Below are 13850 nucleotides of genomic sequence, written 5' to 3'. Positions count from 1 at the left end.
CTATTTTTTTTACCCAAAAATAAATTAGTGAGGTAAAAGCAACCATATGTTTTGGTCACCAACCCATTGAAGTTAACGGGGCATTTTATCTCATGTCCTACAAAAATCTCCACTCTTATTTATATGCAATCAACCGTAAGAAATTGCTGTTTTGGGCAAAATGCACTGGTCCATCAACTTTGGAGGCTTGTAGTGACCAAGGGATGAGAAAAATTACAAGTTTCTCATTTTTTCCATATGTAGTAGTTATTGAACTATAAGCTCATTAAAGGATTTTTCAAAATGAGTGGATCTACTATGGTTTTGGAATTTTTTCCCAAAACCCTGAAAGGACACTTTTATGTCCTGTTAGGTTACCATTCTAGTGTTAAGGGGGGAGTAATGTCAGGACAAGGGTCCTACGGGGCAAGGCCCAACCTAGGGGTCAGAGACCTAGGCCAAGGGCCTAGAGTAGACCAGTGTGGATTGGGGATCCGCTTAGGGCAAGAGCTAGGAGTTAGGCCTATATAAAGGGTGGTAGGGAGGAGGATCCTATGTCTGAGTTCCCTAGGTCCTACATTAGTATTACTTCATACTCTAAGAGAGGATATGGGAGTTTGGGTTGCATCCATTCCTCCCTAAGTACACTTGTGGCTAGCCCTTGGACTCCTACAGAATGGAGCATTCTTGATTCCCATTCCAAGGCTCTCTTGTGGTCTTCTGTTGTTGTCTTCTCTATCAGAAGCTGGAGGTGTATCTCCTCCTCTGCGGTCAGTGGTTGTGTTTGTTCTACCATTGTCTCCTCCTGTTCTTCCTTGTGTTGTATTTCTTTGGCACCTTCAGGAATTTCCATGGGCTCGTGTCTAGCATTTGTCTCCATTTCACTATGCCTTGATTCTGATTTCTGTGTCCTTAAAACTACTATTTCCTTTTACAAGTCTGTTATCTGTCTTTGCGCAAATGTGTCTTGTCGAGTAGCTTCCTATGCCATGTCAACCATTTTCTATGATTAGATATGGTTACTACCTACAAAATACACACAATTGGCATGGCCTAAGAAAGTAGCAATATTGAGAAAGTTATACTTGCTACTCTAAAATGTATCGTATTCTTCAGCAATCAAAAAACTCAACCATCATCATATACTATGCTATATAGCATATTAGTTCCCCCAAAAATCAAGGAAGATTATCTTTATGTTATACATTACACTTACACAATCAAAATTGAATTTGGATATCAAGAAAGCCACCAAAAAAATCATAAAAGTGCTAATTTTGGCCAAAAAACAGGATTATGCAATTCTTGTAAATTGGTCATAACTTTCAATTTTAACACTTAGCTCTCCCTACAAGCATCAAAACATGTTGATAACTATGAAGGCCTAACCTCTAGCCATCTAAACCTCACAAACATGAAGTTTAGAGTGGTATAGTTGCCAAAAATTGAAAAAAAAGCCAAAAACACAACCCGTTTTTTTCGCATAGTTTAGGTTCAAAAATGTTGTGCAAGAGTAAGGTTAATGGTGAGATCGATACTCAAAAAAAATGCTAAGTTTTTTTCAGCTCATAAGGCAACTTTGTGGATATATAGCACCTAGAAATTCATTTTCATACTCTTCAAATAATTCAAGCAAAATGGTCACTTAACAGGACACAAAAGTGTCCTGTTACCATTCTAGTGTTAAGGAAGAGTTTTCGTCCTCGAAAACATAAGTAGTAATATCTTCTTAAGGATACTGATGTTTTCTTTATTGACGTCCCATATGTGAGCCAGTTGGCTGTATGACTGATAATTGGTGCAGTGAGGAGGTTCAATGAAACCAAGAGCAACATCTTGATTTTCAACATTGTTGTCCTTTTGCAACCACTTGGGTCTAAATGGTAACTCCATTTATAATTCACTTGAGTATTGTAAAGGAGTAACCACAACTAAGAATTGTCCAAAGGCATAACCAATTTTAAGATCTTCTGAAGGTACTGGAGTAATGCAAGGAAACCTTGGCGTAACTTTCCATGCAATCGTCAGCCAGATTTCCTACTCGCGTGAGTATCTTGTAAAGTTCATAAATAGGGAGTGTCCTCTTGTTAGAATTTTGAATAGTTTGGAAAACAAAGAACTACATGTTCATCCCTAATGAACATTACTTGCCAACATACTTTTTCAGCACACCTGGTAAGTCCTTGACATATGAAACTATTGAAAAAATCTCCAACCCCACCACAACAGGTGTTCAAAGTTGAAAACCGTACTTAAGCAAATACTAGAATAGGGAGAAAATCATCTATTCAAAAATGTGTTGTGCTAACGTATGCTCTTAGCAGATCCTTTAGCAAAAGAGATATTTGTAAGTTTCCCATCCAACACGAGATGAATAGCAGCAGTAAGAGTGAGGTGTTGTTCCCCAACCACTTACAGACAATCTTTCCTGACTGTCGATAAACTAGGACTCAATCATTGAGTATCCAACCATATATTTATATGGAGTGAAGACAACCAGCTAGGTTGAAAGCGGGTGGACTGGATTAAGCTCCTAGAGTTTAGACCATCCAACCATAGACATCCATCCTGAGCCAGTGCCTTGTATGGAAAGGTGTAAACTCATAATAAATCTGTAGAAGAGATTTCACATGCAGTGCAATAAGGTGCAGAGAGAATAAAAGTCCATGAATTGGCATGCCGCTCCAAATAAATCAGTGTTAAACACTAGGGCCCATAACACCTAGTGTGCATGCATTTAACACAGATTTATCCTAACCGCAATTCCATGACGAGACTTTCCACGGTACGTAAGTGAAAGCCTTTCAACGAGAGTCGGACCATAACAGAATGTGAAAGATCAATCACACCTAGGTACCAAACCATGAGACATTCTCAGTAACTTAGCATACTTTGCTATATGCAGAAACGACCCTCCGTTAAGGTGGTTTCATAGCAGTTGTCATCGCAACAAATCTGTACTGAGTACCCGACAATTTCTGGCCCCACTGAAATTGTTCCTAATATGGTGTGCTCCAAATGTTCTAATAAACGGATGAAACCAACACGTAGGGACTTCTTTGCAACACATCATTAATAGTTAGGCGTCAGTCTCAGTCCCAGAGACTCATATTCACCGCATGTGCAATATGTCTCAAAGAGGGATGGCCGAAAAAGTGACATCCATCAAGTATAATACATACTTGTGTGTAGAGGAACTGCAAAACACTCCGTGACAAGAGTGAGAGGGACCCTCATTATCTCGCTCCACACTGGCTCAACCAAACTCCTTGAGTTCCTAGACCATGTTGTATCCCATGTGACAACATGTGCCAAATTGAACCCTACAAGTAGATTTGTAACAGCATAAGATAGAAAGATAGATTAGACACTTGGCCCAAAATACTTTGTGCCAACATGCCCTTGGCATGGCTCTATAACATTCAAGCGTACTTAGACGTCTTGAAAAACCAAGCAAAGCATACTAAAAAATGGAATAGCACCAAATCAATAGATGCGTACTTGGAGTTTTGAACGTAATGTACACTTACCTGTATTGAAATGGAGAGGAGCACGTCCCCTACCTGAAAAAACAAATAGCATTGCATTGGGAACCGTGGGTGTTGCCTTTGCAATCCAAGCCCTTGGATTAGAATCTACATAGTCAACCCCTTGGTAAGACTCTTTGTAGAAACTGCTCAACTAGTAGATAACAGTAACCAACAGAGTCAACCGTGTACAAAATGATTGGAATCAACTTGAAAAGTGTGTCCATCCGCTACCGTGTGTGGTAGATTGCATAATTATTTCTGTGAAAGTATAACTGGGAGAGATCAACTGTGATCCTCAATGTAGATCAAACTGTGATCCTTAATGCCTATGGGGTGATGTAAGAATCACCCGCCGGGTCTTACCCCAAAACAATATATCCCTAGACACGCCGTAGTGCTATAGAGAGAGCAAGAAATCCACAAAAGTGAATTTCTGAGCTCTTATGGACAGCCTTGCTGTCGCAACTGATTGGTGCATCGATACTTCCTTATAGAGCTCAGCAGTTGTGAGTTGAAGAGTATAAAAAACTCAACTCGAGTGTCGCACTGAAAACATTTAGTGGAAAAATGACACCCTAGACATCCGTAATGACAAAACTCTTGCTTGTCCAGTAATGTCGATGTGTACTTCCCTGGGTAGATCTATTTGTTCTTAAGAACAATTCCCCAAGGAATGCCAGCCGTTGGGTCATATTGTTAGCCAGTGTGTATGGTGCGTAGCCCTTATGGCAATTAGTGTTGCGAAACGATGAAAACTAATGTAGAGGGCGTCTTGCCCAATTTCTAACTGAGAGTTAGAGTACCTTGGCTCATTCTGACTCCGAAACATGTATCAAAGACTGCATAGAAATTTTTGATTATTCATGGAGAGAAATAAGAGAGATAGAGAATGCTGGGCTGAGGAAGTTTCTTTAATTCACAAATTTGTAAATATTGTGCCCAATTTGTGTGCTCTGCCGCATCTGATGCCTGACTTGCAGCTTATCCTATAAGCATGCAACAATTTTCATGTATTACTCTCTCATCCAGAGAGGAAACAACAAACACAAGCCACAGCTTGACCCACTTACCATGTATGGGGTCGTGACTTGGCAAAAATTACTTAATATGGAACTTTGCCTGTAAAATAAGTCCTAGATTTAGGTTCCATTTAGTGGTATTGTGCATTGACTGCAACCATAAATTTAAACAATCCAAAACTTAGTTTGTCATTGACAGAGTGTCTGGTGTGATAGCGGAAGTGTAATCTCTGAAGCGGTGGAATTCATGCCACCTTGTTAGCATGCCGTGCATACAGACTTTTATGCCCTTGGAGAGAGTGATAGCCTGAAACGTTAGAGCCAAAACCATTATTGCCTTGCACAATCTAAACTAGTAGGGATTATGTGAGGTGAGATGCCCTAATTTGCCAATTTTTGCAAGCTTGTGTGCCCTTGCTCGTGATTCCAAGTACCTTGGCACCAGGGAGAAGTAGTGCTTCACATGAAGATAGGCAAAGCACTGTGCTTTGTATAGTGGCTTCGAAGGGAGTCTACCCAAGCACTTTGCTTTGCACAGCAGAGAGATTCTTTCCAAATTGAAAAGGAAAACATAGACGAAAACAAATGTAACTGGAAATTGACTAACCTTGTCGCCCACTTGTGGTAGGTTGCTAGTAGTGCGCACGAATCGAGCTCATATCCATATATGCAAATAACTGGAGAGTTGTTGGATGTCCCACATGCCTTCGTGGCTTGGTGTAATCCGATCTCTATTGAGAGAACATGTAGACATGTTGCAAAGACTCCCAAGTTTGGATGTAGATAGCATATTCCAAACATTGAAAACTGCTATGCAATATGGCTAAACATGAAGCCTTGTTTTCTAGAAGTCCACGAGAAAGATGAGACATAACTCTCCTGAGTGCTTATAGCAAAGGAATGCATCTATTGACGCACAAAATGTCAAAGATATTCGACCTTGTCGAACTTGCATTAAAAAATGGCCGTGCCAAATCATGCAACATATTGAGAATCAAGCGACTGCTCTCAATAAAAATTAGATAGCGGTTAACATCTAGTCATTAAATGTGGAACTCAATTTGTGTAACCACTGCCCTTGGCATTGGAAGTCATAGCATAGCTATTGAAATCAATGGGCTTTAGGTACGGGTGGTGCCCGCATTGTGCCAAGCTATAAGGGTGATGGAGTGATCGGGCACCCAATGTGTTTACAAAAGTACAGATCCATGCTCTTGAATCATGGGTAGCCACATATAGAGTCTACTCCATACGTGCTGCTGAATACATTGAATCCAAAAAAAATGTTGAGGAGCCATGTGTAATGGAATTTGCCTATTCAATTTGAGAGTAGCGGAATTTAATAAGAGTACTTTCAAGAAATAATTTTGTGAGCATAGCGGGTAGACATAATTGAAGATAGCAACATAATTATAGCAATTATTTAACTTTAATGGACAATACTTTTGCAAGAGACAGAATTTAGAGAACATGACAACAGTTGAGGACCGGATTTATGTGGAGCCGGTCCCCCCTCCAATAGGCATTTGTATTATGATTTCTCCCATAAATAGAGACTTGTTACAATACATTCTTTGTGTTCCTTGTGACCTAGGTGAAGCAATGAAGATGGAAAGCTTCATGCATCACCATCATAGCATAACCTAAACTTGAAGAAAGCTTTAACTATACCAAGCCTCAGTCCCAAGACCTCAAACACCTTCGAAGGTGGAGAGAGCTAGCATGGAATGAGGGTAGGGAAGAGGAAGAAGAAACATTTCATACGAGAAAGAGCTAGTTCCTCACTTATCATAACTCTTGTGCTAGCATACATAATAGCATAGTAATGAAGAAGAAATAGATGGCAAGCTCAAGCATTGAAGAATGGCTCTTGGATGGATTTGCACTCCATAGCCAAGAGTGTTGGTGTAGGCTCTCAACCTCTACTTGCTTGGAGAAAGAGAGGGAGCTCTTGCACTTTGCATAGTACAAAATGAGAGTGTTTGTGAGTGTGTGTGGGTGAGTATACCCCCTAAGCACCCCCCTAGCTTGCTTGGGTCGACCCCCCCTTGTAGCTCATGCTTGAAGCTCATTGGACCCCTCCAGGCCTAGCCAATCACAAGCAGGAGCCATTACAAGCAACATGGGTAGCCTTGGGACAAGTGTCCCCCTTTCCCCTTTGAGAGAGAGGACTTGATAAATGCAAAATCAATTAATTAAATATCCTAGATTATCATTGGACCCCTTGGGTGGCCAACCAATAGGTTTCAGGCACACCATGAGGGCAACATGAGGAGGAACTTGACAAGTGTCCTTGTTGCCTCTTCAAGCTGGGGCTTCCCTTGTGTGTGTGTGTGTTCTCTCTCATCCCCCCCCCCTTGTAGGCTAGCCCCCCTCCTTGTAGGGATCTTTTTGACTTTGGATGAGCAATCCCCTTAGTCATCAAGCATGACTAAGCACTTGAAGTAGGGGGTGTTCCCACAAGCATCTCAAGGCACTTCAAGCACCTTAATCATGCACCAAGTCAAGCACCTCAAGCATGGAGCCAGTCAAGCACCTCAATCATCTTAATCAAGCACCTCAAGCATGACAAGCACCTCAAGCAGGACGAGCACCTCAAGCACGACAAGCACCTTGAGCTTGGGCCGGGTTCCCACCTCAAGCTCAGCCCTAGCTTACCTAAGGTCAAAGGACTTTTACACACATTATTGGAGGTCTTCAATGAAGCTAACCCTAAGGTCTTATGCTCCATTGGTTAGCCTTGCTCTTGATAGACCATCTCCCATTTGGGCCCCTTTACTATTGGCCCCGTGTTGAGATAGATCTATAAGCACATATCTATATCTTAACACTTGTTCCAATTTATTCTCCCACATTAAGTGATCAATTTAATATGAGAAAATCATTTTGGTTGGTTAGATATTAGATTTTATGACACCATGCTTAAGAAAATCTAGAACTCCAAAGCAGAGAGAAGGAATTCTGGGGGCTTTGTGAATTAAAAGGATTGATCGGCCTTGTCGAATACTTATATTGGACAAGCCACAAGCCGTGCTTGTAATTGCTTTATTGTAGGAAGCTTACATAAAGGTGTCTTGCCAAAATGTGGTTATTAAACCCAGCTTTGCTCGTTGATGTGAGTATCGATCACAAGCCTTGCTTGTATTACGAGGGCTTATAGTGCACAAGGAGATGATTATTGTTTGTAAAATATGGCATCAACGTAGCCGTTGCATGCCATACTATTTAGCATGTACTTGAAAAATTTGACAAACAGAATAGAAATTGATTTCGTACCTCATAACATATTTGTATAATCATGCCATCTTGATTGCCAAGCTAGGATGTTCGAGCTTCCCTGAACCTCGAACCGAGCATCGACATCATCGTTGCCTTGCATCTTTTCTCGAAACCAATTTGAAAGAATCTGCAGACTCTGCTGCTTCTACCTGCTTCGTAATTTGGAAGCTCAATAGTTTCGTACCCCTGAGCTTGGCGAAGCAATATGTTGAGATTTTCAGGGGTGTGTTCCCGGGGTAGGCATGCACCCTTACTTAGGGTTTAAGTGAAAAAAACCCAAGGTTGGGTGCCCGGGTATGAAAGAAACCCTGTCCAACGAGCCATGGCGGGCTGCCTTTGCGCTGAGAGAGAAAACGAGAGCAGACGAGCAAGATGATGCTCACCTTGTGTCGGGCATGAGTCGAGAACTGCTCCTCAGAGTCCTGCGACCCTGTAGATAGCAAGCCAGCGTTGTTTGGAACAGGACCGACTTCTGGCTTTCCTCGTCTCAAGGGATGTTACCCACAATACGGCTCCACTATCGTCGGCTCTGCAGGGGGGGTGTTGCATGAATCAACCGAGAACGAGAGAGCGAGCTTCCATGAGAAGTAGAGTGAGAGAGAGAGAGAGAGAGAGAGAGAGAGAGAGAGAGAGAGAGAGAGAGAGAGAGAGAGAGAGAGAGAGAGAGAGAGAGAGAGAGAGAGAGAGAGAGAGAACATGCAAGCCTCATGCATCCCTCCCTTTCCCCTCTTCCATAACTATCCCTCTCCCTTGTGCTCTGATACCAATGTAAGACCTAGGGAACTCAGACATAGGATCCTCCTCCCTACCGCCTTTTATATAGGCCTAGCTCCTAGCTCTTGCCCTAAGAGGATCCCCAGTCCACACTGGTCCAGTCCAGGCCCTTGGCCTAGGTCCCTGACCCCCTAGGTTGGGCCTTGCCCCGTAGGACCCTTGTCGTGACAACTAGTCAGGAAAAGAGTCAAAGCAGAAGGCACACAGCCGATCTATGAAGGAGATGTCAATAATATAGAGGCTGGAAGTAGAGTAGTTGACTCACAATCAAGTTGGAGAAAATCCTGGCTCCTAAAATACCCAGGATTTTTAAAATACTTGGTGGAGGCCCCAAAGATTATCAGAGATGACCTCCTATTTTGCCCAGTCCCTCGTGTTCGCACGTGCGCAAATGATTTCAGAATCCTGAAGGCTCATCCAAAATGGCTTAACTACCAGTCTATGCCTGCACCCATGGAAGGAGAGAGAATGTGTGTCTCTTATATGGTAACCACCCTAAAGGGCACCATTAAGATCTTCACAAGCTCTTCAGACTTGACGTGTGTCATGATCCAAAAAATCTGTAAAACCTTGTTGGCTTTCTTTGAAGTGTTCGTACCTTCGAAAGAGATGGATTCTACACTCCTATCAATGGGTGACATTGTCACTACAATGACGTAAGATCTATCAAAACAACCATCCCCATAGGTTTTACATTTATTGTATTAGGGAATCATGTTTCTGCCCAGCTATCACATGCAATCTTTTGAAGAAGCTCTCCACATGGGTTTCTTTACATACGATAGCAAGATATTTGGGGCACCAATCACTTTGGGGAAGATCAGCACAAATCATTTCCTGAAGTTGCTAAAACCACCAGGCTTCCACTAAAAGCAGAACAACTCTCACTAAATCCAAAGAGCAAGACCAGTCATGTAAGGGACAACATGGACGCGGAAGGGGGAGTGTTGACGATGGAATACAAAAGAGGTTCCCCAATGCATTGTACGATACCTTTGTAATATATGAGCAGCCTTTAGACATTGTGGGAACGAGCCTCTATGGAGGAATGTTTATAAGTGAATTTTTGTAACCATAAACCCAGCTTTTGAATTAATCAAATCCGATTATCACTATGCGTGGTGTCTGAGAGACAGAGATAGAGAAAGAGTGAGAGTGTGATTTCTTCTCTTCCCTATGTGCGCTACAACGAAAGGTCCATTGCTAAAGTGACACCACCATTGTGTTAGCAATGTCAAGGGCTTCCATTCAACGCCAAGAGTGTGTGATTCTGACTACAACATGAAGTGAGCTCCTACGAGATGAGTTTTTTTGCAAACCGGGTGTTTGTTTGGTGAGTTCTTGCACCTTTGGGTTCAGGCAAGTAGCACTACACATTAGGATCATATGACATGAAAAACAATAACTTTTATTTTTCTGTCTGTCTTTATACACGATTGTTGCAAGAGGTAGTTTGAGGTAGGTTATTGAGTTACAATCCATAAGATATTTTCCTCATAGTAAGGAGAGCATATCTTGTGAGTTTCGTGACATTTTGAATGTACTTGACTTAGATTCGGATAGCATTAGCATCGTAGGTTGGTTTGCTTTTGCTTGTACGTTCTTGGATTTGATTTCCTTGATTAGAGATTGTCGTAGAAGGTCAAGAAGTAGTTTCACAACCATCTTACTCTTTCCATACGCCTACGGGTTAAGCTTCGCCCTCGGCCGACATAGAGTTGTTGCTTTTGTTCTTGCCAACATACTCTAATCAACTTCACTTGATCTCTTTTATTTTTACTAAACTTAAATGGCCAAACTAAGATAGAAAATACTTTTAGAAGGTTAGAAATTAATTTTTTGGACATTACCTCTCCCTTGAAATCACATTCATCCTCAACTATGGAGAAGGGAAACTATAGTCACACGTAGTCCTATTGCTTTGGGCAGAGGATCCATTTTTACCCATCGACATTCTTCCCCATTGGTGACTGATTCCACTTGTTGCTTGGAATACTTAGCTACCATAAGCATGTCTTTACTTAGCCTTTATAATCTTCTATAGTAGATTAGCAAGGTCTACTAGATGATTTAGGGACTAAGTTGATGAAAGTATGCTTCATTTTATGCATACACTTAAATAAATTATGAACATTAAAAAAAAATCTAAGAGTCAAAACAAGACAAAATTCTTTATAAAACATGCTACCTCATACATGGATTTTACGTTTGATATGAGTCATTGTAAGCATTTACAAGATTTACAATATATGCTAGTTGGATGTCTTACATCTTTCAAAGGACAGTTCTTAAATTTGGTAAAATATCATTGGATAGTCTAACCACTTTCTAAAACCTTGTCTTCATGTTGTAGAATGTTCTCTGGTTATAGGATCTCTTCTTAACCTTCAAACTCGAGTGGTCCTTCAATCACCGGTTCTTTGGGTGGCTTACCCTTATAAGGTTTCAAAAGGCGCACATGAAGGGAATCATGAATGATCCAAGTGCTTGGTAGATTTACTCGAACGCCTATTTTTAATGGTATGAAACATTTAAAATGGGCCTTGATATATTTTTGCTAGCTTACCATAATATTTTTGGTGACTGGCTGGGCATCCTTGTGTCCCTTGCCCATAGAATGGTTAGAAATGCTTTGGGAAACTTTAGTAACACATGCATTGAAGTTCAAGGCTCTTCTATGCTTATCATCACTAGCCTTTTGCATTTGTCTCATGATAGATATATTTTTCTTAATCTTATTAAGAGATTCTTTAAGGTCTCTACTATATTCATCAGTAGAAAATATATTCCCAAGTATCTTGACTATTAATGGGAGCTCGAGTCTTCCTTCAATTGCCTCAAAGAATGCCTTTCCTATGGAAGTATGAACAACATTATTGTATGTATAACCTACTAAGGGTAAATACTTCTTCCATTAATATCTTTGATATACTTACTATATCATTAATACTAGTTGAATTTTCTATCTCACTTTGGCTATTTGTTTGTGGGTGATAGGCTGTGGAGAAATTCAATTTGGTGCCTAGATTCTCAAAGAGATTTTTTCAATAATTTATAGTCATTCTAGGATCTTTGTCAGATATTATTGATGCTGGTAATCCATGATACTTAAACACCTATGATATGAAGAGAGTTTTGATTAGTATAAAATTTACTTGTTTATTGAATTGGTCTACTACTGTCCATATTCCCGTATTCCCTTGAATGGACCTTTGCAATCCAAAGATGAAATCCATGGATTTACTCTCCCATGGGGAATCAAGTATAGGCAGTGACTAAAGACAACAAGGTTGATTCCCTCTATCGTACTTTGCCTTTTGACATACAATGCATTTGGCAACATAGTTTGGTATGTCTACCTTCATTGTGTACCAATAAAAGTACATTTCTATTCCCTTCAGAGTAGCTCAAGTTCCTTGAGAGTAGCATGGGAGGGAGTTATTGATGAGTTCATCTTCTCCTTGGGAGGACTGGGTGACTTTCATGCTCACTACCTTATTGGCGCCGTACCTTGAGAGTAGCATTCAAGGGAATGCTTGATGAGTTCCTCTTCTTCTTGGAAGGATTGGGTGATCTTCATGATCACCGCCCTCTTGGGATTGCATCAAACTTAGAGGTAATGGGTGTGTCTTTGTCATAAATCTCCCTTGAATGTTCTAGATGCAATTCTTCTTCTTGACAGTTTTACATTGAGGTCCTTTAAGAATCTCCTCTTCATTACCCAAAGAGATTACCCTTTTTCAGGTCTCATGGGAGGCCTCATGAGAACTCTGTCTTCTTGGTACTTGGGGAAAATTGAGGAGCTTGAATTTGATCAAGAAACTCTGCTTGAAAAGTAGAGTTTCCCACAGATTCTTGTAGCTTGTCAAATAGGTAGTTGGAAAACTCTTTGACCATCGTTTCTAGAGAAGGTTTATGGTAGTTTCTAAGTTGACTAATCTTCACACATCGATGGTTTGTTTTGTTTGAAATATTAGTGAAACAAGGGTGATATCAGTAACGAGCACAAGTTTTATTCTTTTCATGGTTACTAAAGCTAAATAAAAATTCTAAACTTGATAATTCCCTTCGATTTGTGAAACAAGCATTGCATATTGAGACTGAATTTGCAACATGCTTGCAAGTTGCAAGCTAGAGAAGAGTGTAAAAATAAAAGACTTGTTGTCAATGTATTAGCCTAAAATCCTTTTTAATCTATCTACAAAATTATAGCAACAATCTAAAAAGGTTATTTGTTCGTAGTTTAATGTTAGTGCCAATGACATTGCGCATGTGCTTCCTTATGAATGCAGTATTGGAGACATGAGGTGATGCAATATAAGGAAAAGCTAGCATACATGGAGGAGAGACTAAGGTATAAATATTTATAAGATAATTTATGGTTTATGTTGTGATTCTTTGTTCAATTACTTTGATTTTTTGGTGTTGTTAACATATTAGATTTCATATAAATAAAAAGTCTGAAAAGGAGCATTAAAAAATGTTAATTGATCGATGTGACATAGGAGTCAATATGTTTCTATCAATGCTATGTAGCCTACATCTATAGAAACAAGTGTGGAGCATACAATCCAAAAGAGGAAAGAAAATGGCCATGGTTGACTGAGTTATGATTGTAATGTCAGTCACGGATTTGCAATAACACTTCACAGGAGGAATATGTAATGAATGCAACCTCTTAGAAGGGTTTTAGAAAGTTCTAAAAGAATCTAGAAGGTTCTAGGAAGCTTTAAGAAAAAACTAGAAGGTCCTAGAAAGTTCTAGAAGCTTGAAGAAGAACCTAAGGTTCTTAACCTACTTAAGCTTGACGAAGAACCTAGAAGGTTCTTAACCTTCTTAAGCTTGACAAAGAACCTTGAAGATTCTTAACCTCCTTAATCTTGAGGAAGAACCTAGAAGGTTCTTAGCATCCTTAAGCTTGAGGAAGAACCAAGAAGGGTCTGAACCTCCTTATGCTCTAGTATAAATAGAGGTCTTGGGCTACAAGCCCCTTGATCTTCCTAGCACTAGTTGTGAGTCTCCTACGAGATTAGAACTCCTCTAGTTTTTGTATTGTTATCACATCTTGTTCTTGTAATGAAGTATTGTCGTGTAAGTCAAGCTTTGTAATGTGAGTTTTGTAGTCAAGTTCTCTTAATCAAGTATTGAGTCTTGTAATCAACATTAAGTGTTACGATCAAGTTTCAAGATCTTGCATATTGTGATCACCTCCTCTTGCTCTCTTCTAGCTTGAGATGTGCTCATAATAGTTTGGCAAGACTCCACTTCT

The 13850-nt window shown here is 40.3% G+C and overlaps 1 protein-coding gene across 4 annotated transcripts in view; it reads left to right on the top strand.

The window, feature by feature from the left end:
* The window catches only part of LOC147449038 (MADS-box transcription factor 6-like), a 146158-nt gene that overhangs the window by 89411 nt on the left and 42897 nt on the right, over nt 1-13850 (top strand). For all 4 annotated transcript variants that reach the window (XM_086521500.1, XM_086521499.1, XM_086521501.1 and 1 more), the window contains one exon: nt 12874-12935. In XM_086521500.1, coding sequence (XP_086377626.1) covers nt 12874-12935 — 62 coding nt within the window. The remainder of the gene's footprint in view (nt 1-12873; nt 12936-13850) is intronic.

The sequence above is a fragment of the Adiantum capillus-veneris genome, chromosome 10 (genome assembly GCF_014529385.1).
Source record: "Adiantum capillus-veneris isolate H3 chromosome 10, ASM1452938v2, whole genome shotgun sequence".
Lineage (NCBI taxonomy): Eukaryota > Viridiplantae > Streptophyta > Polypodiopsida > Polypodiales > Pteridaceae > Adiantum > Adiantum capillus-veneris.
The sequence above is the reverse complement of the archived record's forward strand: the minus strand, read 5'-3'. Positions and strand labels throughout refer to the sequence as shown.